Raw genomic sequence first — 27,990 nt, forward strand, 5'->3', positions numbered from 1 at the left:
ATGATCCTCTGTACCTCTGCTCCTCCTCCTCTTCCTCCTCCTCCTCCTCCTCCCCCTCCTACTCCTGTCAGGGTGTCAGCTGCAGGTGACACCCTGACAGGAGGAAGAGGAGGATGATAACCAAAATGAAGATCCACAGGGCTAGAAATAATAAAACGTGTTATATTCCACAGTGTGTGAACGACGCTCAGCTACACTCAGTTCATCAGGGAAAGACCATCTGTGATGTTGTGTCACGGTTAATGTTGCTGCAAGGCATTGTGGGACAGAATGTCCTCCTTTCCTAAAGGAACGTACAGTGGTTCCTAAAGGAGATTATAAAGGAGCTGTTGAAGTTCCTTTCCATCTAGAGAATCAATTCTGACCATTCACCCTGACCTGTGTTTCATCAGAGGGTCAGTTAGCAGCATCTAGTGGACAGCTAGCAGAACTACACCCCCTCTCACACTGACCATTCACCCTGACCTGTGTTTCATCAGAGGGTCAGTTAGCAGCATCTAGTGGACAGCTAGCAGAACTACACCCCCTCTCACACTGACCATTCACCCTGACCTGTGTTTCATCACAGGGTCAGTTAGCAGCATCTAGTGGACAGCTAGCAGAACTACACCCCCTGTCACACTGACCATTCACCCTGACCTGTGTTTCATTAGAGGGTCAGTTAGCAGCATCTAGTGGACAGCTAGCAGAACTACACCCCCTCTCACACTGACCCTTCACCCTGACCTGTGTTTCATCAGAGGGTCAGTTAGCAGCATCTAGTGGACAGCTAGCAGAACTACACCCCCTCTCACACTGACCATTCACCCTGATCAGTGTTTCATCAGAGGGTCAGTTAGCAGCATCTAGTGGACAGCTAGCAGAACTACACCCCCTCTCACACTGACCATTCACCCTGACCTGTGTTTCATCAGAGGGTCAGTTAGCAGCACCTAGTGGACAGCTAGCAGAACTACACCCCCTCTCACACTGACCATTCACCCTGACCTGTGTTTCATCAGAGGGTCAGTTAGCAGCCTCTAGTGGACAGCTAGCAGAACTACACCCCCTCTCACACTGACCATTCACCCTGACCTGTGTTTCATCAGAGGGTCAGTTAGCAGCACCTAGTGGACAGCTAGCAGAACTACACCCCCTCTCACACTGACCATTCACCCTGACCTGTGTTTCATCAGAGGGTCAGTTAGCAGCCTCTAGTGGACAGCTAGCAGAACTACACCCCCTCTCACACTGACCATTCACCCTGACCTGTGTTTCATCAGAGGGTCAGTTAGCAGCACCTAGTGGACAGCTAGCAGAACTACACCCCCTCTCACACTGACCATTCAACCTGACCTGTGTTTCATCAGAGGGTCAGTTAGCAGCCTCTAGTGGACAGCTAGCAGAACTACACCCCCTCTCACACTGACCATTCACCCTGACCTGTGTTTCATCAGAGGGTCAGTTAGCAGCCTCTAGTGGACAGCTAGCAGAACTACACCCCCTCTCACACTGACCATTCACCCTGACCTGTGTTTCATCAGAGGGTCAGTTAGCAGCCTCTAGTGGACAGCTAGCAGAACTACACCCCCTCTCACACTGACCATTCACCCTGACCTGTGTTTCATCAGAGGGTCAGTTAGCAGCACCTAGTGGACAGCTAGCAGAACTACACCCCCTCTCACACTGACCATTCACCCTGACCTGTGTTTCATCAGAGGGTCAGTTAGCAGCCTCTAGTGGACAGCTAGCAGAACTACACCCCCCTCTCACACTGACCATTCACCCTGACCTGTGTTTCATCAGAGGGTCAGTTAGCAGCATCTAGTGACTATTTCAACACATCAAACTTCCCCCCCCCCCCGCCCCTTTCCTCTGCAACTCAGAGCGGAAGTACCGAGTTCCTCTTTCACGTGAGTCACATCTGAAACAGTTGGTGTTCAAACTGTTGAATAAAAGGAGATATAAGGGAATAGCAGACAGAACCAGGACTGAGGAGGACGAGATCAGCAGGGTTTCTGTGGACCTGAAGAGAGTTCAGCAGGTGAGGACCCTCCCCCAGGAGTCTGTTCCTTCATCAGCATCACTGTGATCACATTGATATACGATCTATAGATATATATGTATCAGGGTTTCCGCTAGGATTTTTTCTTGCCGGTCAAATGTCCGGAAATAATACATTTTACCGGACATTTGAAACTTACCGGTCATGTTTCAATAATAATAAGAAGAAGAATTGTGTAGCAGAGTTTCCGTTAGCAGGTAATCACCGCACTCTGAGCGGAGATGCTGATGTTTAAAACTCAGTTAATGGCTCATTTTTATATTGCTTCAGTTTATAATCCTAAAAGATCGAAAAGTTCAGATTCATTTTTCAATAAATGATTCCACAAACAACAAACAACATAATGATTACATTCAAACAAACTAGACAGCCGTCAGTTTCTCGTGCAGCTCGCTAAACAGTGGGCGGGGCTTCAGCTGATCACGCAGACCGCTTTTTAATACATTTTACCAGCTAAAAACCGGTAATTGCCGGTCAACGGAGACCCTGATATGTATATATATGTGCAGTGCCGACTCGTCATTAGGGGCACAGCCCCACCTGCTGTCAGCAGTTAATTTTAAGATCTTGTTTAGTCGTCTGAGTCGTCTCTACATTGCTGTTTTAGTCTGCGTTCTTCTGATTAGTCTCCACAGTGTGCCTATTGAGCCGCGTTGAGCGATGTGGGGCAAGCCCCGATCCAACCCCTCTGTCTTGCTGTAGAAATGAACGTGTACTGTAAAAACTACACTGCACATGCTCAGAGTCTTTTTCTATTCAATGTGTGCGGCAAAAAAATAATCACCATAGGGGCACTGTGCTGGCAACCCCAACAAAACGTCATCTCATAATTCAGAGAGCTGATTGGCTGTAAGTACGTGTGCCGCGAAAAGTGTAGTTGTGAAGAAAAGACGAGAGAGAGCAGCGTATAGCGATTACAATCAGTAAAACGGACCACTGATCATAATTCCATTGTTGAGGTCTACTAGAATAGATTTATATTGTGCATTTTTCCAAACTCACATTGGTTTCTCACACAGCATCTCTCCAAACTCACATTGGTTTCTCATACAGCATCTCTCCAAACTCACATTGGTTTCTCAAACAGCATCTCTCCAAACTCACATTGGTTTCTCATACAGCATCTCTCCAAACTCACATTGGTTTCTCAAACAGCATCTCTCCAAACTCACATTGGTTTCTCATACAGCATCTCTCCAAACTCACATTGGTTTCTCATACAGCATCTCTCCAAACTCACATTGGTTTCTCAAACAGCATCTCTCCAAACTCACATTGGTTTCTCAAACAGCATCTCTCCAAACTCACATTGGTTTCTCATACAGCATCTCTCCAAACTCACATTGGTTTCTCAAACAGCATCTCTCCAAACTCACATTGGTTTCTCATACAGCATCTCTCCAAACTCACATTGGTTTCTCATACAGCATCTCTCCAAACTCACATTGGTTTCTCATACAGCATCTCTCCAAACTCACATTGGTTTCTCAAACAGCATCTCTCCAAACTCACATTGGTTTCTCATACAGCATCTCTCCAAACTCACATTGGTTTCTCATACAGCATCTCTCCAAACTCACATTGGTTTCTCAAACAGCATCTCTCCAAACTCACATTGGTTTCTCATACAGCATCTCTGTAAACTACGTGTATTCACTGAAGCCAGAGAGTGTGTGTGTGTGAGGAAGTCCGTGGATTGGTCAATTTGGACCAATCAGTGGGGGCTTAACATAACGGCTCCGCGGACGTAACGTAACGGCTCCACGGATTGGTCCATTTCGTTCCGGGTACGGGTTGACATCATGCCGTACCCGGAAGAATCAAATGGACAATGACGTATCTCCAACGAGGCGTTTTGGGGAGGTATTTTCTGTGTTAGAGTTTTACTCGTTACAGGGTGTACTTTGAGGGTTTTTGACTCTGCAGACCGTTTACATGCATAAAAACCTTCATAACACAAGGGGACGGGTAATAACCGGAAAAGCATGACATGTCTCCTTTAAGTTGACCATCTACTGCAGCTTTGGTAAGTTAATTTTATGTCATATATTTATATATAAACATCCAAGTTGTTCGTGCGCCACCACTTTTGTACATATGTAACGGGTCACAGCCGTAAGTGACTCGTTATCGATCAGGAAACGGACCGCAAAGCATCTGAGTGTGTTTTCTGGCCTTTAATCTGAGAACAAACACAAAATGTCCTTTACCTCCGCGTTGCACATCTTTACAAAAAGAAAAGAAAGAAAAATCAGAAAGTGTTGCCATGTAAACAAACAAAATGGCGCAGACCGCGTCTATTTCGCGCCAAAACCACACCATAAATATCACCCAAAATGCTATTTCTTATGGTGGAAACTTAACACAAATGGGTTAATAATGTACCCAAATTGACATTTAACAACATACATCACTTTAATCAACTTAAATAGCCGGTTTATCACACAAAATGATAATAAACTGTAACACAATTCCTAGCACAACTCACCCTCAGCAGTGCTCACTGAGGGGAAAGTGGAAATTACATTCAGGAAGTAGACAAAGATGTGCAAGGGGAAAGTGTTCCCACTGGAAACATCACTCAAAAATATTAAAGGAAACAATCTCATAAAGATAAAATGTACAACCTATTGTAAATCATCATTTATAAACTAATAATTATTTATACACATTTTTAACTCTGTTACACATAAAAACGCCACTGCATAGCAAGCTTTGTTTTATGAACTTAGACCCACCAATAATTGAACTAGGGAATAATATATACACTTACATTATCATGCATGCACAAGCATGTCCACAACACACAAACGCAAAGATGCAGTGTGAAGGGCTCAGAGACGGCCATCCTCCATTACTGACACTCACCTGGTTTCACTGAGGAGCCTTTAGCCCAGTTCAGCTCAGCTGTCCCACATGCGGCAAAACCCTTTCTTCATGGACCACAGCCATGGATGGGTTAGATGGAAGTCAACGTAGTGGTTGGTTAGTGGCCGTCACTTACATTATCATGCATGCACACACTGCAAAAAAGGAATTTTAAGAAAGTAAAAAAAACTTGTTTCTGGGGAACAATTCTTATTTTTCGTCTAAAAAGTCAAATAATCTTGTTAAAGGGCCCATGTCATGCTTTTCCGGTTATTACCCGTCCCCTTGTGTGTTATGAAGGTTTTTATGCATGTAAACGGTGTGCAGAGTCAAAACCCTCAAAGTACACCCTGTAGCGAGTAAAACTCTAACACAGAAAATACCTCCCCAAAACGCCTCGTTGGAGATACGTCACTGTCCATTTGATTCTTCCATTTAGTTCCGGGTACGGCATGATGTCATGCGGTACCCGGAACAAAATGGACCAATCCGGAAGAGCTATGGCCACACCCAGCGGCGCTGGCCGCACCCTCTGCCAGCCTAACATTTACTGTTGGAAGCTCTGGTTCAGTTCACAATCGATCTAGTCATGCCACTGCCAAGGACCTGTTTCCTGAAATGTGAGGGGAAATCTGAGCTGTTTGTCCTACCGACGGGAGAACCACGACGAAGTCAGTGGTTGAAATGTCTGTTTAACACTGTTCCTTCAGAGGTTCGAAGAACGTTACTGTGTGCGCGGCATTTCACAGACGAAAGCTTCCAAAACATTGCCCAGTTTGAGGCCAGATATGCACAGCTTTTGAAACTGAAGGACGATGCTATTCCTAGTTTGTTTGGACCGTTTGGAGCAGGGGAAGATTCGGGTACACAACCTGTAAGTTTGCATTGTTATTTGTGTATTTATCAAACAAGGTATCTACCACGACTGTTTAAATGTGTAAACGTGTGTCGGACTGCTAAGCCATTGACACAGTGCTAACTGGGCTAACTAAGTTGCTAGCGTTTCCATATATCAACTCTAATATCAGCAGATGGCCTTACATACATGTATCTCATAGCAGGAGAATGTCTGCATTCACACACAAAATACTCATAGACAGTATACTCCGGGTGATTTACTGTACGGTCAGTCGCGAAACGTAATTACATTATAGCTGGCGTTCCTAGCGTGTATGCTACTGTGTTGATTGGATAGATGGATTAGATAGATACACACTCCTACCACAACTACTACTAACAAATCTAAAACAACTAAGTTTCTCTAATATTTTGTGATTTGCATTTGATTTCGTCCAGCCAGATCAGGAAACTCCTGGCGTATCTGGCGGACAACACACACACGGGATGACCCACTCTGATGCCTCGTCCTAAAAAGCCCCGGCAGCCGCTTACAAAGCTGCGATAGGCAAGATGCCGAAAACGCCTATAAGGGGAGGAAAAGAGTTCAACATTAAAAACATAAGAGGTCATTAACACGTATCACAAGAACGTTTCTGATCACTGCAAGAAATAACATGTTTTATTTGGACACGAGCTCCGTCAGTGCTAGCTGGGTCCAAGCACTGCTGGCAATGTCTGCTTTTCTGGTAAGATGATTATCTTCCTGGAGGTAACCCCGTTTCTGAGGCACTGATCAGCTCAGAGAGGTGTACAAAATGGCCTGGGGCTGTGGGACATCTGAGAGGAGGGGCATTAATGTGTCCTGTGATGTTCTTGTTGTGATGAGCATGTTGTTGTGTTTGTGTGAAGGTGGAGGCTCTGCTATGGATCAGTGTGAAGACAGAGAGGAGGGAGCCCCCCCCTCTCTGTGTGGGGAACATGACAGCCAGACCAAAGCTCAGAGGTGAGATCTCCAACTGTCCATGACTCTTCTCCATGTCACAGCTCAGCACTCATTATTCACTCAAAGCTCTGTGTTGTGTTCCAGACCAGAGGACATACCACATTCTGCTGGACCTGGACCTGGACCTGGACCTGGACCTGGACCTGGATCTGAACCTGAAGCTGGACCTGGACCTGGACCTGGACCTGGACCTGAACCTGGACCTGGACCTGGACCTGGAGTAGTAGTTTATTTGCCTTAATATAAACAAGTAGTAGTGTTGCTGAAAAACGAACAAAGTCGTTTTTTGCATGAACCCAAGAAGAGCACTCTTTAAATAATTGTTTTCAATTTAAATTGTAAAAATACACCTTTTGAATTCACGATTTTGTAATATTTTCTGTTGGTATCTTTTGGATCTCTGCAGAGAGAAAATATGGCGACACTGAAAAAGAAGCTCCTCACAGCTTTAGAAAATTTGGGGAAAGAGGACTTTGAAGATTTCAAGTGGCACCTGCAGCAGGAGGTCCTAGGATGCGAAGGAATCCCAAAGAGTCGACTAGAGGATGCATGTCGGACGCAAACTGTGGACCATATGTTTCTGAACTACTGCATTAACACTATTCAAGTGACCAGAAACGTTTTGAAGGAGATGAATCAGAATCTTCTGGTGGAGAAATTACCAAAAATGTCATCAGAACCGACAGGTAGGTCATTAGTTATTAAGGAGTGTTACAAACAGGGAACCTGAGGTCAGGTAAATCACAATGATAACATGGATTGGATGTGTCCTCCTGATATACCACACAGAGAAACACCACCTGCTCATGGTGTCAGGGTTTAGGCACCCCCATGGCCCTGAAAGCTCAGTGGTCAGGGTCAATAGTTTCTGGCAGGGTCACTTTTTAGATCAGCTACTTAGAAAAAAAGCAACCCTATTAGGCAGACCAGGTCCTCATCCTGCAGCCAGGCACCGGGGTCTACACACCACTGGGTCTTACCCCTAGATTCCACCGGGTCCGTCTGCGTCGTGTTACGGCCGCGTTACGGCCGCGTTACGGCCGCGTTATGGCTGCGCCGCGGCGTTCGCAAAGATCGCGGCCACTCTAGTCAATGGGTGCTATTCCACCAGACGCGCCGCGTTATGGCTCAGAAGCGTCCCAGAAGCGTCTCGGCGCTGGGCTCCGCTCAAAATAGAATGCAAGTCTATTTTCGACGCAACGCGAGGCGTTACAGAGGCGCCGGGCAGGAAGTGGAACGGTCAGAGCATCCGGCCCATCCCCAAAATAAACTAATTTTGCAGACCCTACAGTGTTTCCCCTAGGATGGAGTCATAGCAGCGGTGCTAAGGCACGTGGGCCCAGCATAATGTGAGCGCGGACCGCGTGGAATTTTTAGTGTGTGCACATGCGAAGTGCGCCCCGCCAATTTGTTTCTATGTGTCTGCCAGCACAAGAAAGGCTCTTGAGGCCTAGCACCAGGGCCGGTTCTAGACAATTTGCTGCCCTAGACGAGATTTTATATATAAAGAATAAATGAAAAATCTCTACAAAAGATAAATACACTACAAAAACAGAAACTTATTGACATAGGTAATATACGTCAAAATGGCTTCAAATGTATTCAGTATTGTATGAACATGTTTGAATTGGGGGGTGGACATCACATCCTCTAGGGGGGTCCGGGAAGATTGTTTTGAACATTTTAAAGTAAAATGCTTCAATCTGGTGCACTTCGAGCGCCCAATTACTAGAGACCTGATCTAGGGGAACTCTAAAACACCCATATGAAAAAGATCAGTTTACATTTTAATAATCAAATAAGTATGTGAACATAACCAATAACCTACCATAGCCAATAACAAATAAATGTAACTTATTTTATTTTTGTTGTTCATTCATATCTTATTTTACCTAGTTAACATTTATTTATTTATGCATTTTTTTGTATCTCTCCTACTTTAAACGATATTTTTGGTTTACTGTCCTATAGTATACACTGGAATGATTTCAAACCTGTTTTTATTTATCCTAATAATTATAAAGAAGTGCCTTGGAAATATGTGTTTACATAATTTGTGGTCAAAACGTTTGAGACCCACTGAGATAACTTAGACTAAAATTACCTAATTATCTAAACCCTCAGAGAGTCCTTTACCTCCCTGAGCCTCTCAGTCTGACAGGAGAGCTCTCCTCCACCCTGGTTGTAGAAACATCTACTTCGTATATCCGTTAGCGCAGCTAGCACCAGATTCTAATAACAACAGCGCCGGTACCGGTGCGTCCTCTCTCTCTCTCCCTCGCTCTCTCTCTCTCTCTCACTTTGGCTGTGAGCTGCGGGCGCCTGATAAGCCAACATCCCCCACTTTCATCACTTACAGCGCCCATCGTACAGGGCAAATGAAAAGTGTAACCGGGGTGAACAGGGTGTTACATTTACTTAATTATGAATGTTGTTACATCAAGGCCGAAAATTAGGATGAGCGCCAACGGTCAAAACATTTTTTTCCCCTCCCAGAGCTACAGATGGAGCATCTTATTTCAGACTCCAGCATACAGCTTCCTGCCTACTACCAGCCAGTTACCTGCCTAAGACCTGCCAAAGACCAGTATCCGGGAATGTTAAGCCCTCCCACTATTTTCCAAGAGGGCGTTGCCAGATTTTCAATTTCAGGATTTAACCAGGAGATGGCGCTATATATTAAATAACTATGGCCAAACTAAGACTTAGTTTTTCACAAGAGAAAATGCAGATATTATATAAAAAACTAAAGTTAAAATCTTGTTTTTAATGCCCCAAGAGCAATAAAAACACTTGTTAAAAAAATCCTGAGTGAGGCTTTCATAAATTGCATTTAGCTGACGCTTTTATCCAAAGCGACTTACTATTTAATAAATGATAAATGATTATTCATAACAAATATGAGTGATGTGTGATTATTATTCATGCTATATACTGATATAGGGCTAAGTAAGCAATCAATCCTGCAAATGAACCCTTAGTTGTTCAATATATTTATTCAGACAATGTGAGTAGAAATACAGAAATTCTGCTCCCACCTAAGGCCAACGTTGCAATATTACAACATTTCCCTAAAAACATACCAAAACGTAAACATTTTTAAAACTCTTTAATTTCTGCTCCAGAGGCCAGGGGTTAAATTGGGATTTGATATGTGGGGGGGCTCTGTTAGAAGGTGCGACGGGGGAGGGGGGAGAGAGTTAGACGCTCGTGAATTGTCAACGGGGGGGGTTGACATCAGAGCATCGTCCTATGGGCTTAGCCCCGGACAGGTACAACAGGTATTCACTCAGAGGGGGGTAGGTACTAAATGCCACCCATTTACATGTAGGCAAACAAAATCAACATACAGTAGGGGGGTGGGGGATGGTGAATGGTATGGTCAATGTTTGTAAACACAATCCCCAGGATGTGTCCTTATCAAACCAAAATAGAAAATGCAGATATTACACTCAGACATTGGAAAAGTCTATGTTAAAAAGCCTCAGTCATGTTCAGCTATGTTACTATTTATAATGTTATTGTTGTTACAACAGAAGATGTTTTTCTTTATATTGAAGTTAAATGCATCAATCTGGTGCACTTTGAGGTCAAAATTAAGAGATTTATGGATACCGCTGGAAAAAGCTGTGTGTGAAAGTTTAAATCTTCCTTATTGAGCTTTAAAACAAATGAATAACGACTATATATAATAATAAAATAAACACCGGCTGTTGTTATGCCTGCTGTAACGTTAAATTACTCCGTTCTCCGCTTAAGTAATTATGCCGTTACAAGCTTCATAGTTGTATTTATCATCTAAATTTGCCGAAACAAGTTTAATATTCTGAAAGCCAAGACTTTGTTTATTTGAAATCAGATGAAAACAAACTGTAACGGACCCTGCCGTGTTATCTTGATATTTCCGGCACAGACCCTTTCATACCGGCAATGCGCGATAGAAACAACAGGAACTGCGACAGCATAAATATGCGAACACAAACCTACAGACTGCTGGAGAAGAGATATCACAGGGGGGGGTTGGGACACACACATTCTGATGGCCAATTAGTTTTAAACAAAGAGTATAGCCTACTCAACATAGGGGGGTGGGGGCTGGTGAACGGTATGGTCAATGTTTGTAAACACTGTGACATTTTGACTTTATTTGATCATTTCAGTTAAAAACTAACGTTCATATTTCTCTTTTTGAGAAGAGGAATATGTTAGTGGCTGACCCAGCCCCATGGTCTGTCACAGTAGTGCGGCAAAGAGAAGTGCACTGTTTTGCCTGGCTGGACCTGTAATTTACAGGAAAGGAGTGCACGCTACTAAAGAGACACCATGGAAACCAAACAATGGTGTTGCTGTATTGAAGTCCGAGTGGAAACAGTCATATTTGGAGCGTTATGTTAGAATGAAACAGCCAGGTCGTGACTCACAAAAAAAAAGTGTTACTTCACTAACTGTAAGCTTGTCACTCAGAGTAACCTACAGTTAACTTAACTGTTGGAAAAGAAAGATCAGGGGGGGGATAGAGCTGTGATGGGCCATTAGGTGTGTAAATACACCGCTGAGAGCTGCCGTTTCATTCACACTGTTTAAAAAACAGTAACAACGGACTATTTTTCTTGGCGGATGCATGTCAATTTAAATCAATACATACAACTATTTTTTAAATCAATAAAAACATTTTCTAAATCCATAAAAGCATTTCAATTAATATTGGGAGTCATGTCGTTACTTTGTTGAGAATGTGGCCATGTAATAAGCGGGATAATTTAATATAATATAATAATTTATTATTATGGGGACTTGGTCATTATGGGGAAAAATAACACCCAGGGATCAAGATCCCTTCGCCATGCGTCGGGATCTTGATCTGCCTGACAAGGCTCCATTAAAATATAAATATTTTTAGTGAATTACTGAGTTTAGGCACGTTAATAACATTTTAATGAAGTTGAATACAGTATATTCATATTTGTCAGTGATTTCATGTCAATTCGGCGAACATAAACATAAATGATCGTGGTGAAGATAATGATTAAATTAGGATTAAAAATCGAGAGCCGGCTGCATTTCCTCTCGTTCGTTTTTTCCGACTAAACAACATTATTTTGTTAAATAACAACATGGTGATGTTTTGTAAATGATTACATGTCTTATTTAGCACAGACTATGATCCTATCCGTGACATATGGATCTTAACAAAGATCCGCTATACATTAGTACCAGACATACTGTACATTGTGGTGATTGACATTATTCACCCACGGATCTATGGGTTGGGGTATTGTTCCGCACGGACATTTTAGTGAACCAGACCAGCTGTTTCCGCCGGTCTTCGCTTCCCAGGCATGAAGTTGTTTACATGTGTGTTCAGATGCTAAATAAAAGTTTAGCTTGTACTTTTGATACCCCGCCTCCGACTCCCGTCTCTCGGCACCACAACATCCAGTTTACTGTATCGAAGTTGATTTCACATGAGCTCCAGTGTGGAACCCCACTGCACCCCCTGGTGGATCAATGATCCATTGCAGCTGGCTTCACAATAATTACATTTATTTATCACGGGGGCGGTATCAAGTCAGACTGGGGGCCGGCTCTTCATCACGAACCGATCACGGGCCGATCACGGACCAATCACGGACCAATCACGGACCAATCACGACCCTCGCGTTTCAAACTGTCTGAAATAAGATGCTCCATCTGTACCAGCGCAGCGCCCCCCAGATCTGGCACCCTAGGCCTATGGCTCCTATGCCAAAAATTGGCCCTGCCTAGTACATACAGTACAGTGGCAATGTCTCAAGATTTAGCAAAAAAAATCAACAAAGACTGCGAGCCGGCAGGCAAGACGCTCCGCTTCTGAAATGCTTCTGAAACGCGCCCGGTAGGGTATGACGCCGGAGGAGGCCGGACCAAAACCGCGGCGCAGCCGTGACGCGACGCAGACGGTCCCGGTGGAATCGAGGGGTAAGGGTCCAATCAATGCCAGTTGGGTTGTAGGTGAAGGAAAGGATCATGGTATACAAACTTCAAACAACCGTCACTTCTCTGCTGGGGACGGATCTGGTGTTGGTGTGGGAGGTGGAGCAGGACCAACTAGACAAAGTTGGGCTCACCTCTACACATTGAACCGGCTCTGGAAAGAAACTCCTGGATAGGGATTAGACTCTCTGCTTTTCCAGAGTTACTCAGGTCACCTTTGAGGTTCATGGAGATGAAAGCTGTCCCTGTTCTCTCTGCTGACGCGTCGACCACCAGTTTAGAGTAACTTGCTCTCTTGCAGTCTCTGGGTCAGGGCACCAGCTGGGGATACGTTCAGTAGTTAGGCTGGGGCTCCACATGTGCTAGGAGGGGTCAATAGAGTTTTCCATCCACCCTGTCTTATGGACGAAGGGAAAGATTATTACTGTGACCCCCAGGGCGTCTTGTTGATAGTAGGCTATTGCAGGATTACGCAGTATTGGGACAATTACTAAGAGCAATCCACTTCCTGTATAAAGTGAGTGAGAGCTGAGTCCACATCCTCAGAGGTCGATCTGCCAGGGTCGTGCCTCGTCTTCCAGCAGCAGGAATAAGAGTCGGTCAGGTTTAGGGCCATGGTTCTCTGGGGACAACAGATTGTTCACCAGAGTGGGAAATAATAGAAAGAAGGAACAATATTTTTGGATAGCGACAGATGATTGAGATACAGCTTCGATCAAACCAAAATATCCTACTATCCTTTCAGAAATGTGTAAAGTTAGGAACAAATATTGGGGTGGATCTTTTATGTTAATTGTAGTATTGTCTCAATTGTGTCTTAATTGTGTTCATTCAGAGATTCTTACTCAGTGCCAAAGGACGCTCAAATTCAACCTGAAGAAAAAAATTGAGATAATCCTAGAAACGAAATCTACACGGAGATCTACATCACCATGGGAGAAACTACAGCTGAAGAGCATGAGGTCAGACAGATTGAAACAGCGTCCAGGAAACCAGACAGACCAGAAACAACCATCAGACAAGAAGACCTCTTTAAAGCCTCACCTGGAAGAGATGCACCAATCAGAGTGATGACAAAGGGAGTGGCTGGCATCGGGAAAACAGTCTTATCACAGAAGTTCACTCTGGACTGGGCTGAAGGCAAAGCCAACCAGGACATCCAGTTCACATTTCCATTACCTTTCAGAGAGCTGAATGTGCTGAAGAAATATTACAGCTTGGTGGAACTTATTCATCACTTCTTCACTGAAACCAGAGACGCAGGAATCTGCAGGTTTGATCAGTTCTCGGTCGTGTTCATCTTTGACGGTCTGGATGAGTGTCGACTTCCTCTGGACTTCCACAACACTGACATCCTGACTGATGTCACAGAGTCCACCTCAGTGGATGTGCTGCTGACAAACCTCATCAGGGGGAAGTTGCTTCCCTCCGCTCGCATCTGGATAACCACACGACCTGCAGCAGCCAATCAGATCCCTCCTGAGTGTGTGGACATGGTGACAGAGGTCAGAGGGTTCACTGACCCACAGAAGGAGGAGTACTTCAGGAAGAGATTCAGAGATCAGGAGCAGGCCGGCACCATCATCTCCCACATCAAGACCTCACGAAGCCTCCACATCATGTGCCACATCCCAGTCTTCTGCAGGATCTCTGCTACAGTTCTGGAGAAAATGTTGAAAACCAGAGAGGGAGGAGAGCTGCCCGAGACCCTGACTGAGATGTACATCCACTTCCTGGTGGTTCAGTCCAAAGTGAGGAACGTCAAGTATGATGGAAAAAGTCAGAGACATTCTCACTGGAGTCCAGAGAGCAGGAAGATGATGGAGGCTCTGGGAAAACTGGCTTTTGAGCAGCTGCAGAAAGGCAACCTGATCTTCTATGAGTCCGACCTGGCAGAGTGTGACATCGATATCAGAGCAGCCTCAGTGTACTCAGGAGTGTTCACAGAGGTCTTTAGAGAGGAGAGTGGACTGTACGAGGACACGGTGTTCTGCTTCGTCCATCTGAGCATTCAGGAGTTTCTGGCTGCTCTTCATGTCCATCTGACCTTCATCAACTCTGGAGTCAACCTGCTGGCAGAAGAACCAACAACCTCCTGGCTGCCTAAAGTGTTCAGAGACAAACCCACACCAACACATCTCTACCAGAGTGCTGTGGACAAGGCCTTACAGAGTCCAAACGGACACCTCGACTTGTTACTCCGTTTTCTCCTGGGTCTTTCACTGCAGACCAATCAGAAACTCCTACATGGCCTGCTGATAGAAACAGGAAGTAGCTCAGAGTTCAATCAGGAAACAGTCCAGTACATCAAGAAGAAGATAAATGAGAACCCGTCCCCGGAGAGAAGCATCAACCTGTTCCACTGTCTGAATGAACTGAATGATCGTTCTCTAGAGGAGCAGATCCAACAGTACCTGAGTTCAGGAAGTCTCTCCACAGATAAACTGTCTCCTGCTCAGTGGTCAGCTCTGGTCTTCATCTTACTGTCATCAAGAAAAGATCTGGACGTCTTTGACCTGAAGAAATACTCTGCTTCAGAGGAGGCTCTTCTGAGGCTGCTGCCAGTGGTCAAAGCCTCCAGGAAAGCTCTGTAAGTGGAGATACAAACAACATTGATCAGTTTTAAAAATGATAAATTGAATAAATTGTGTTCAATCCTAATCCTTCCCCAGGCTGAGTGGCTGTAAGCTGTCAGAGAGAAGCTGTGAAGCTCTGTCCTCAGTCCTCAGCTCCCAGTCCTCTAGTCTGAGAGAGCTGGACCTGAGTAACAACGACCTGCCGGATTCAGGAGTGAAGCGGCTGTCTGCTGGACTGGAGAGTCCACACTGTGAACTGGAGACTCTCAGGTCAGAGATTAGCTTTAAAACCTGCTCATCCAGCTTCAGGTTCATGTTAATAAAGTTGGTCAACATCTGTATCTTCATGCTGACATCATTAAAACACTGAGTTTACTGTATTCCCTGGTTCCAGTCTCTCAGGCTGTATGGTTACAGAGAAAGGCTGTGTTTCTCTGGCTTCAGCTCTGAGCTCCAACTCCTCCTATCTGAGAGAGCTGGACCTGAGCTACAATCATCCAGGAGACTCAGGAGAGAAGCTGCTGTCTGCTGGACGTGAGGATCCACTCTGGAGACTGGAGACACTCAGGTATGGACAGACAGACTGAAGGTGTCTCTAATATCTCAAAGGTCCTGTTCTTCCTCTCATTTATGACACAGTTATTGAAATTATATTTCATTGAGTTTTTACACCGTCATTGACGGCTGAGTCCACTCTACTCTTTAACGGACGCAAGTGATCACCAGCGGTTCATTTTGGATTGTTCTGACTGTGTTCGGGTAACGGCTAACAGAGCTAAACTCACAGCAGGACTCAACAAAACAACAGCTTACAACAAAATATGCCAGTTATGTGTTATCATTTTATCTTGATTATTTACTGGCCTGCTTTGGCCGATGATCAGCATATTACCTAGTCGCTGATTTACTTTTTGTGATTCTTTATTAGTAACTGATGATCGACACGTCCAGGCACACATCCTTTTTTCTCCTCATAATGCATTCATGAACATCAGATTCATGTTGATATCAGCAGGAGGAGAGCTGGTAAACTAAGCCGTTAGCTGTTAGCTGTTAGCCGTTGACTGTAAGCAGGTAGCTGTTAGCAGTTGAATGTGTACGGGATGCCTCACTGCACATTAATCCCGCTTATTACACGGCTACATGATAAACAAACTAACTACTTGACTCCCGATATGAATTCAGATGATTTTATTGACTTGAAAATGATGGTCATGGTTCCGGTGACGTCACCATACCGAATGGCAGCCTAGTCTAGCTTCTCCCCCGGTAAGAGATTCATTTCGCCTCGATTAATTGCCAAATAAGAAATGTCTCTGTAAAATTAGAAATAGTTAACGGGGCGAAGATGGGAAGAAAGGATGGACAAAAGAAAAACATTGGCTCAGAGTCTACCAACGAAGAAAATACAACGAACAACTCGTCTGCACAGGTTGATGATGAGGAAGCTAGCGCAGAGCCGCACGTGGCTAGCTTAGCTAAAGTTCTGGAGGAGATACGGGACTTTCGCAAAGACACAAAACAACAATTAAACAAAATGAAATCCGAGCTTACCAACGTCAACGTTAAAATAGAGGAGGCAGAAATGAGAATTGAAAACGTGAAAGGTGCTGAGCAAGAAGATAAAGGTAATGAATCAGCAAGAAAATAAACTGACTGACGAAGAAGGAAGATCCCGACGGGAGAATATAAGGATTTATAAAGTCCCAGAGGGAGCGGAGGGGTCATCTATGGTTGACTTGGTGAAGAGTTTACTACAAGAGGCACTTGAGATCCCCCCCGCCACGGAGCTCGGCATTGAAAGAGCGCAACGGGCGCTCGTACCGAGGGCCTCCGGAGACAGGGAGGACAAGCAGCGTCAAGAATGATCAAGTTTCTCCGATACTCATCTAAAGACGATATTATACGCAAGCAGTAGCTTGCTGTTTCTTTCACAGCTCCAGCAGAGACCAGGGGAAAATCACCTCTCTCTGCCCGCTCACAGAGCCCCAAGGACGGACTAATTACCTCCAGCATGTCCCCATAACAGTGGGACTCTGTTTCTTTCACAGCTCCAGCAGAGACCAGGGGAAAATCACCTCTCTCTGCCCGCTCACAGAGCCCCAAGGACGGACTAATTACCTCCAGCATGGGCCCCTAACAGTGGGACTCTGCACCTCCAGCAGAGACCAGGGGGAAATCACCTCTCTCTGCCCCCTCACAGAGCCCCAAGGACGGACTAATTACCTCCAGCATGTCCCCATAACAGTGGGACTCTGTTTCTTTCACAGCTCCAGCAGAGACCAGGGGAAAATCACCTCTCTCTGCCCGCTCACAGAGCACCGAAGGACGGACTCGAGACCTCCAGCATGTCCCCATAACAGTGGGACTCTGTTTCTTTCACAGCTCCAGCAGAGACCAGGGGAAAATCACCTCTCTCTGCCCGCTCACAGAGCCCCAAGGACGGACTAATTACCTCCAGCATGGGCCCCTAACAGTGGGACTCTGTTTCTTTCACAGCTCCAGCAGAGACCAGGGGAAAATCACCTCTCTCTGCCCGCTCACAGAGCACCGAAGGACGGACTAGAGACCTCCAGCACCAGTCCCTAACAGGGGGACTCTGTTTATTTCACACCTCCAGGGCGGAGACCGGGAAAATCACCTCTCATTGCCCGCTCACAGAGCCCCGAAGGACGGACTAATTACCTCCAGCATGGGCCCCTAACAGTGGGACTCTGCACCTCCAGCAGAGACCAGGGGGAAATCACCTATTTTTGCCCGCTCACAGAGCCCCAAGGACGGACTAATTACCTCCAGCATGGGCCCCTAACAGTGGGACCTCCATAACCTTGCACACCCTGAGTCCCCGGGCCCCCACAGTTAAGCACTCCCCCACGGACTAAACACAGGTATTCACACCCACCAGAACCTCGTGCCCCTGGTGACCTTACAAGGGGGTGGTTTTATGGTGCTTCTGTGTCCGCCCATCAGCATCCATATTCGGCCTTCTTCACGGCATCACCCCCCCCTTCTGTGGAGGGTATTCTCGTGCCCCTGGTGACCTTACAAGGGGGTGGTTTTATGGTGCTTCTGTGTCCGCCCATCAGCATCCATATTCGGCCTTCTTCACGGCATCACCCCCCCTTCTGGGCTGGAGGGTATTCTCGTGCCCCTGGTGACCTTACAAGGGGGTGGTTTTATGGTGCTTCTGTGTCCGCCCATCAGCATCCATATTCGGCCTTCTTCACGGCATCACCCCCCCTTCTGTGGAGGGTATTCTCGTGCCCCTGGTGGTCTTACAAGGGGGTGGTTTTATGGTGCTTCTGTGTCCGCCCATCAGCATCCATATTCGGCCTTCTTCACGGCATCACCCCCCCTTCTGGGCTGGAGGTTCAAACACTTTAACTTTTGTTCACCCTCCTCCCTCTTAGGTGCCTTACAAACAATGGACGTCCACTCTCGGGAGCGTCGGACTGGTGCGGTCACCCTAAGTGACAGACCTAAAGTATCCGGGATTCAGGCATCTTCCCTGGCTTGTACATTTTTGGTGATGCGCCCTGGAGGTATCAGACTATTTTAAACAACTTTTCCCCGCCTTTCAAACACTTATTCCGGGGTTTTAGCCAGTCATTTTGCACGAAATCATTTAACATTGACGGTCTCCTGAAAAAGCACATATTCTGTGCATTTTCAGGAGAGCGTCTATGTTAAATGATTTCGTGCAAAATGACTGTCTAAAACTCTCTTCCAGACATTTAAAAATACTTTCCCCGACCATTTAAACATTATTTCTGGCTTGTAAAGTGCAGTTATGCGCCCTGGAGATATTGCACTATTTACAAAATGTAGCACTCTGTTTATTTCACACCTCCAGGAGAGACCAGGGGGAAATCACCTCTCTCTGCCCGCTCACAGAGCCCCGAAGGACGGACTAGAGACCTCCAGCACCAGTCCCTAACAGTGGGACTCTGTTTATTTCACACCTCCAGGGCGGAGACCGGGAAAATCACCTCTCATTGCCCGCTCACAGAGCCCCGAAGGACGGACTAATTACCTCCAGCATGGGCCCCTAACAGTGGGACTCTGCACCTCCAGCAGAGACCAGGGGGAAATCACCTCTCTCTGCCCGCTCACAGAGCCCCAAGGACGGACTAATTACCTCCAGCATGGGCCCCTAACAGTGGGACTCTGCACCTCCAGCAGAGACCAGGGGGAAATCACCTCTCTCTGCCCCCTCACAGAGCCCCAAGGACGGACTAATTACCTCCAGCATGTCCCCATAACAGTGGGACTCTGTTTCTTTCACAGCTCCAGCAGAGCTCGACATTGAAAGAGATATTATACGCAAGCCATGGGGGAAAAGGTGTTTTTGAACGGGAGACAGATATATTTCGAGCAAGATTACCCACCAGCTATTTTGCAAAAACGTAAAGACTACTCCGAGGCTCCGTGCTTCAGACCTATTCTAGATTTCCGCGGCCTGAATCGTCACATTTCCTGCAGGAAATTCCGCATGTTAACTATGAAACAGTTACTGGGGCTTGTGCAGCCAGGCGATTGGTTCACCACCATCGACCTGAAAGACGCGTAATTTCATGTAGAAATTGCTCCAGAGCACAGAAAGTATCTGCGTTTTGCCTTCCAGGGGATAGCCTACGAGTACAACAGGCTACCGTTCGGCTATTCCCTATCCCCACGCACATTCAGCAAATGTGTGGCCACAGCGCTTCAACCGCTGTGCGCCCACGGCATGAGAGTTTTCTTTTACCTAGATGACCTCATAGTCATGGCTGGGTCCCGGGAACAGGCAATGTTTTGCACAGCACAGTTGATCACACACCTAACCAAATTAGGCTTTGCGATCAATTGGAAAAAGAGCACCCCCATACCTCACCAACAGGCGTTGTATTTGGGAGTGGTGCTCGATGCAGACGCGCTACGCGCCACCCTGTCAGAGAGCAGACGTGCGTCCCTTCTCCGGGCGGTGCACAGGCTGCGACAGGGGGCGACAGTGACAGCTTTAACTGTCATGCAGACTCTGGGTCTCATGGCGGCTGCTCACATTGTGGTCCCGCTGGGGTTACTACATATGCGCCGCCTGCAGAGGTGGTTCTCCAGCCTGCGTTTGGATCCCAAGAGGCACAAACGGCGGCTGGTGACCACCCCCCCCCCTCAGTGGAGGGCAACCTCCGGTTTTGGGGGTCCCCGGATCACCTCCGGAGGGGGTCTCCACTGTGTTCACGGACGCATCCAGAACAGGATGGGGAGGGTCCTGCCTGAAGAGGGCTATAGGTGAGTCACGAAACAGCAACCTCCTAGAGCGGTAGTGTTAGTCCTCCAGCATTTCATGCCCCTAATTCAGGGGAGACATGTAATGGTCAGGAGCGACAACAGCACCACAGTGGCTTATATCAACAGGCAGGGCGGAGTCTGCTCCGCCGCCTTGTTGACCACAGCGGGGAGGCTGTGGTTATGGGCTTCAGAGGTGGTGTTATCTCTGAGAGCCCTCCACATCCCAGGACTGGAGAACAGAGGGGCCGACCTCATGTCGAGGGGCGGCCCCCTGCCAGGCGAGTGGGTGCTTCACCCAGAGGTGGTGAAGCAGATCTGGGCCCAGTTCGGGAGAGCGGAATTGGACCTGTTCGCCAGCCGGCGCAACAGCCACTGTGCCCTGTGGTTCTCCATGGCCCTGAGCGACGACCCGCCTTTGGGGGTGGACGCGTTTGCACATGAGCCATGGCCAAGGAAGCTGCTATACGCCTTTCCACCGCTGCGTCTCATTCTCCCTCTCCTGGGGAGAGTGAGGCGAGAACGTATGTCAGTCATCCTAGTGGCTCTGGACCGCGTCGGGGCGCCGTGGTACTCAGAGATTACACAGATGAAGGTGGGCCAGCCCTGGGCGGTTCCCCAGTTCTGGGGGGCGATGTCTCAAGAGGCAGTTGCAATCGGGGCGTTACCCACTCTCGGCCAACCTCTCCAGGCTTGGCTCCTGAGAGGGACAGGCTGAGACAGGGTGGATTGTCTGACAGTCTATCCAGGCAGCTAGAGCTGGATCCACCACAGTCTGTTACAGGCCAAAGTGGCTAGGATTCCAGCGATGGGGTGAGGAGCGGAGAATAGAGCCCCTATCTTGTGAGTTAGGCTCTATTGTATCCTTCTTACAGTTACTGGTGGACAGAGGGCTGGCTCATTCCACAGTGAAAGTGTATGCAGCAGCCATCTTGTCCTGCCATGAGGGATTTGGCGGTAGGTCAGCCTTTAGTCAACCACTGATGTCGCAGTTTTTACAGGGGGTCAGGAGGCTGCGCCCGGTAGTGCACGCCTCCGCCCCACAGTGGGACCTGCCCCTGGTGCTCGAGGCTCTGGTCTCAGAACCATTTGAGCCTCTTGAGCTCTCCCCTCTGAAAGCACTGTCGTGGAAGACAGCTTTGCTTCTTGCCTTAACGTCAGCTGAGAGAGTGTCCGAATGAACCGCTCTGTCGGTGCACCCGAGCTGTTTACTGATTCGGGGTGACCGGAGCGGCGCGACACTCAGACCGAACCCCTCCTTTGTGCCCAAAAGCCTTAGGAGTGCGTTCAGGTCGAGGGCTATTCAGTTAGTGGGTTTTAGTCTTCCCCCCATGGTGGGGCCAGGGAAGGTAAACTGCACCTCCTCTGCCCGGTGCGTTCGCTAGCAAGTTATGTGGAGCGCACGGCTACCCTTAGACGCACCGAACAGCTGTTCGTGTGCTTCGGGGGCGGGGTGATCGGGAAAGCTCTGTCCAAGAAACGCCTGGCAGGCTGGCTCTGCGAGTGCATTGCACATGCCTACGGACAGGCAGGGAGAGCCTGAGATTCGTGCGCACTCCACACGGGCTGTAGCTGTGTCAACAGCTTTATTCATCGGTGTGAGTGTGGAGGATATATGCACAGCGGCGTCTTGGTCAACGCCAGGCCTCTTCATAAAGTTTTATCTCTTGGACATGTCTGTCTCTTTCTCTTAATTGTTTTATTATTATTTTTGGCCGGACACACTACAAGGCTCGGGATTCAAACCCACGTCTCACAGAGATCTAAATATGGACGCCTGCTTTAACCACTGAGCTATACAGTAGCTTTGTCTCTTTCTCCTCATCTGTGCTTCTGTGCTTGCTGGGGCAACACAGGACTGGTGAGGCGGGGGGGGGCTGTGGGTCAGTAGGCATCTGACCCCTCCCAGGACGTAATGCGCCTTCGCCTTTCCCGGGCCCTCTGAGGGGTCCCGGGATGACTGAACTTCTCACCTTATCCCTAAGGGAGACGCCAGCCACCCTGCGGAGAAAACCCATCTCGGCCGCTTGTATCCGCGATCTCGTTCTTTCGGTCATGACCCATCCTTCATGACCATAGGTGAGGGTAGGAACGAGAATGGCCCGGTAGACAGAGAGCTTTGCCTTCTGGCTCAGCTCTCTTTTCGTCACACGGTGCGGTAAAGCGACTGCAGTACCGCTCCCGCTGCTCCGATTCTCCGGCCCATCTCACGCTCCATTGTTCCCTCACTCGAGAACAAGACCCCGAGATACTTGAACTCCTTCACTTGGGGTAAGGACTCATTCCCTACTTGGAGTGGACAGTCCATCGGTTTCCTGCTGAGAACCATGGCCTCAGATTTGGAAGTGCTGATCCTCATCCCAGCCGCTTCCCACTCGGTTGCGAACCGATCCAGTGAGTGCTGAAGGTCGCAGACCGATGAAGCTATTAGAACCACATCATCTGCAAAAAGCAGTGGTGCAATCCTTAGTCCACCGGACTGCAGACCCCCTCCCCCAGGACTACGCCTCGAAATCCTATCCATGTATATTACAAACAGGATTGGTGACAAAGCGCAGCCCTGGCGGAGGCCAACCCTCACCGGAAATAAGTCCGACTTACTGCCGAGGACCCGGACACAGCTCTCGCTTTGGGAGTACAGAGATTGGATGGCCCTGAGTAGAGAACCCCTCACCCCATACTCCTGCAGCCCCTCCCACAGTAACTCCCTGGGAACTCGGTCATACGCCTTCTCCAAGTCTACAAAACACATGTAGACCAGATAAGCGTACTCCCAGGCCCCCTCCAGGATCCTTGCGAGAGTAAAAAGCTGATCCGTCGTTCCGCCTACACTGCGTTACTATAGATACTACCCCAGTTCCTAAACTGTAATGGAAATGCGCCATAAAGTGAGCCAGTCCTAACGAGGCCCAGCCATACCGAGCGGGGCCGAGCGAGGCCGTGTAGTGGAAACGCGCCAATAGAGTAAACTTTCCCGGGGAGGCTGAGTAGTGTGATGCCTCTGTAATTGGCACACACCCTTTGATCCCCCTTTTTGAAAAGGGGAACCACCACCCCGGTCTGCCACTCCTTCGGTACTGTTTCCGACATTCCGTTGATGAAACGTGTCAACCATGACACCCAGCAACTGCCTCGGGAGTCCCCCGGGATAACAAATCCCTGAAGGCCTCCTTCTTCAGTCGGACGGCTTCCCTGACCACCGGTGTCCACCAGGAGGTTCGAGGGTTACCGACAGTGAATTACCCATTTGCTTTCGGGGGAGCCCTATGTTTTTTTTTTTTAAAGGTGCACTCCGGTGGATTTTTCTGTCAGCGGCAGGGAGATCAATATACTTTTTGCCTCTTTGCAAATCTCACATCCACATTTTTTATGAATAGCCATGGATACCTTTCATTCCACTCACTCACTCCATCTTTTCTGTGTCCAGTTAAAAGGCAGTTCATGGGCATCATCAGGTTCGCTAGTGCAGGTGGCGCCGGCGGCTGTGGCCGTTGTTGAGGCTTCTTCAGGCTCCGCATCGGCAGGCCTCTCCCTCGGTGTGGAGCTGTCAAACACGCCGCTTACAGCCGGCCAACTAAAAGTTGTTCTGTTCACGTTGTCATTTTTAGACTCTTTCGCCTCTTTGCTTGTGAATCCAAAAGCTGCGAGGCCTGGCTGTTTTCGTTTCGCCATATTTTTTATTACAAAGCCAGAGTTAAACAAATATCAATATGAAAATGTAAAATACCGTGCCGGCATCGCCGCCATAACCATAGCAACGTAAGTAGCGTAAAGAATGCAGCACCGCCACGTAAAGATGGCAACACCCAGAAATATTCACAAATATAAAACAAATATTCAGAAACTGTAATGAACAATGACTATTATTTATTCACCCAACCGAGGGCTTGTGAGCTGGTTGCCGCTGAAAAGGCATTAACCAGGAAATGGTTATCGAAGCATAGCCCGACTCTAAAGGATGGATGGACATCTCAATGGATATTTACAATATGGGAAAGATAACAGCATCTGTCAATCATACATTGGAGCAATTTACTCCAAACTGGGAGAAGTGGACTCACTTTGTGAAGCCCTAAAGGCCTGACTTTACCATTACACAAAGCCCCTTCCCACCCTGGACACCAGCTGTTGGAGCTGCTTCCCTCGGGAAGACGCTTCAGGTCCATGAAATCACAGACAAATAGATATAAGAACAGCTTTTCCCCCAGTGCCATACGTGAGCTGAACACAGCCAGACAATCACAGCACTAATGGAGCTGAACTGATGCTCAAGTACATGTTCACATCCAACTGCACTTTATATTCTCCCTCATACCGTTTCTATAGAACACATGTTTATTTCTAGTTTTGTAATTATCAACTGCTGATAAACATATGATGAATAACTTATGTATTGACTTGTTTCACAGATGTGTACTGCATTGACCGTATTGTTCGTGTACTTGTATTTGTATGGTAATGTTATATTGTTTTGTAAGCGTACTGTTCTATGTATGATAGGTCACATTTTAGTCTCTTTATATATGAAATGGTTTGAGCTTGTTTTGTCAGATGATACTTCTACTGTCTGTTATGTGTGAGTGCACCATTGGGAATGCTTTGAATGTCTCTGTAGAGACAATAAAGGAATCTGATCTGATCTGACTTAGTTTCCACAGATCCAGAACTCTGCTGGAAAGAAATGTCTACTCCCTAATTGATCACTGTTGTTCTGTTTGATTTTCATTTCTTTCTTTATGTCTTTCTCCTCTGTGCTTTTTGTGTCATCATGTGTATATTGCTGAGAAGAGCTATGAACAGATGTATGTCCTTCATGTAAAGATGTACAATATGCTGAGACAATGTTTGACACTAAACGCCAACAAAAAGTAAATAAGAATAAAAAAGCTTGCTCTAAGAAAGTAACCTCTGTTCCACGAGGTACCAGCAGCTAGGACTCATGTTGGATAGAACATCATCCTGACTGTGTTTCTTCCTCCAGGCTGGACCATGGTGGAGAGCAGAGGTTACAACCAGGTGTGAGGAAGTGTAAGTGTGGATCAGTCAGCTTCTCTCTAAAGACACAGATGATGGAGGTGCTATTTATTCATTAGAACATGACATCTTGAAGCTTTATAGAAAGATCACTAATGCGGCTTTCCAACACAGTCTCACGGCATTTCGTGTTATAGTTTTTTCGTTTTAAAAGCAATGTAAATAATAACAAATTCGAAGGAAAAAGACATTTAAAAAAATACAGATTTCAGTATTCTGACACAGAACGATTTTAGAAGCAATGCATTTCTATTGGTAGTATGTTTCGTGCCTGCACCAAATAATAACAAATTAGAAGGAAAAAAAGATGACATAAAATACAGATGTCAGTATTTTGAGGCTCTGAGACATTTCTTTTCCTCACTGACGGCAAAAAAACTCAGACATTATACAATTTAAAATAAAAGGGATAGGGTTAGGCTTAGGGTAAGATATTGAGTAAGAACATGTTTTTATGAACCACACAGCTCAAAAAGACGTGTTGCAGGCACGAAACATACTACCAATAGAAATACATTGCATTTAAAATCGTTCTGTGTGACACGAAAAAAAGGTGAAAATCGTGTTGGTCAACACGAATCAATAGATTAAATTAATTTCGTGACTAATAACACGAAATGCCGTGAGACTGGGTTGGGCTTTCACACCAGCGCTTTTCCCTTTCTAGCTCCTAGCTAGAGCTTTTCTGGTTCAGCTCCGGTTTCCCTTTTCAGCTCCCGCTCTGTTCACACCGCCCAGAGCTGCCGCTGCTGCGTCATGACGTCACCGTTTACATCGCTGATTTTCTCCCACAACAACAACGGGCTGGGGACTGCATCGGGTCGATGATCGTGTTGCTTTTAATCATACGAAGCCAGATTAAATTAAATAACGACTTCTCCAACCTTATACTTTTCTCCAGAGTGCCGTGGTTCATTGTTTATTAATGTGTTTCATTTAGCGACCGCTGCAGTGCTGGCTGCTCTTCCACGGGAGTGTATTCTCCCGTTAGCTCCGGGTTAGCTCACACGGCTCTAAAGTATTCACTGTCTGACTGTCACACAAGCAGCTGATACATATCCCCAGTTCCCCTTAAGTGAATGTGTGTCAGTCTGAATTGACGCTGTTTGGCATCACAACGCTGTTATGAAAGTTTCTCTGGTATAACATGGGTGATGTTAGCATAGCAACCGAAGCTAAACTGACTACTTGCTAAGCCGTTTTCTACAGGCACTTTTTACCGGCGTATTTTTCATTATGATTCTACTTGTGATAGTCGGACATGACAACCTGTGCAGCCCATGTATTGATTCCATCCGATAGCTGCTATAATAACAAACGAAACGTTTGCCTGCTCTCCACAATGATCAATAACAGTGAACGGATGGTCAAAGTAAGGTACAAATAAACAGAATCACACGAAGCCTGGTTAGTGTTGCCTGACTTTATAAAGTGTGTTTTTTTATAAGTGTGTGGTTGCCTTCTAGTCACTTTGCTCAGCGCTACTGCTTGTAGGCAGGCATGACGAGACTCTTCAGTCGACCCATGTTCAGGGGAGGTGGGTTTAGTTTCCTGCACGCCTCCGAGCCGGAGCTGAAAAAGCGCCGGTGTGAAAGGGGCATAACAGAGAGTAAAGCCTTCAGGTGAGTCTGATGATAAACTGCTGTCTGTGTCTCTCATCAGATTCCTGTGAACTCACCCTGGACTCAAACACAGCACACAGAGACCTCAAACTGTCTGACAACAACAGGACGGTGACACCTGTGGGAGAGAATCAGAAATACCCTGATCATCCAGAGAGGTTTGACTACTGGCCTCAGCTGATGAGCAGAGAAGCTCTGACTGGTTGCTGTTACTGGGAGGTCGAGTGGAGCGGAGGGGTTCGTATATCAGTGACTAGCAGAGGAATCAGGAGGAGAGGAGACAGAAAGGACTGTTTGTTTGGAGAGAATGATCAGTCCTGGAGTCTGGGCTGCTCTGATAGAGGTTACTCTGTCTGGCACAATAAGAGAGGAACATTCCTCTCCTCCTCCTCCTCCTCGTCCTCCTCCTCGTCCTCCTCCTTCTCCCCCTCTGGTAGAGTAGCAGTGTATCTGGATCATCCTGCTGGCTCTCTCTCCTTCTACAGAGTCTCCTCTGACACACTGACCCACCTTCACACCTTCAGAACCACATCCACTGATCCTCTCTACGCTGGGTTTGGGTTTGGGCTCTGGTCATTAAACTCCTCAGCGTCTCTGTGTCCTCTGTAGGAGGAGACCACTTCCTGTCCTGGGGTTTAAATGTTGCCCTTTAACAACAATGAGATGTGTGTGATGAGCGATATTCTGTTTATTCCCGCAATGTGTTGATGTTTGAACGTACAGATAAACGTGTTGAGCCGTTCTTCTTTGTGTTCTAATAAA

At 46.9% G+C, this 27,990-nt stretch overlaps 1 protein-coding gene across 1 annotated transcript; it reads left to right on the top strand.

Annotated features, from left to right (window-relative positions):
- LOC117496616 (NACHT, LRR and PYD domains-containing protein 12-like) lies at positions 1-27,987 on the top strand. Its single transcript, XM_034148327.1, has 21 exons — positions 1-85; positions 654-656; positions 741-743; positions 915-917; positions 1,002-1,004; positions 1,089-1,091; positions 1,176-1,178; positions 1,263-1,265; positions 1,350-1,352; positions 1,437-1,439; positions 1,524-1,526; positions 1,611-1,613; positions 1,698-1,788; positions 1,939-2,023; positions 6,662-6,755; positions 6,840-6,915; positions 13,630-15,318; positions 15,401-15,574; positions 15,699-15,872; positions 25,554-25,600; positions 27,269-27,987. Exons 1-21 carry the CDS (start codon positions 1-3, stop codon positions 27,835-27,837), a joined length of 3,117 nt encoding a protein of 1,038 aa, XP_034004218.1. The 3' UTR covers positions 27,838-27,987.
- The last annotated feature ends 3 nt before the right edge of the window (positions 27,988-27,990 follow it).

This window comes from Trematomus bernacchii, unplaced genomic scaffold (genome assembly GCF_902827165.1).
Source record: "Trematomus bernacchii unplaced genomic scaffold, fTreBer1.1, whole genome shotgun sequence".
Classification (NCBI taxonomy): domain Eukaryota; kingdom Metazoa; phylum Chordata; class Actinopteri; order Perciformes; family Nototheniidae; genus Trematomus; species Trematomus bernacchii.

Coding starts and splice junctions, on each gene's coding strand:
- LOC117496616 (XM_034148327.1), top strand. CDS start 1: ATGATCCTCTGTACCTCTGCTCCTCCTCCTCTTCCTCCTCCTCCTCCT. Junction 15,575..15,698: donor TGTGAACTGGAGACTCTCAG/GTCAGAGATTAG, acceptor CCCTGGTTCCAG/TCTCTCAGGCTGTATGGTTA. Junction 25,601..27,268: donor ACAACCAGGTGTGAGGAAGT/GTAAGTGTGGAT, acceptor GTCTCTCATCAG/ATTCCTGTGAACTCACCCTG.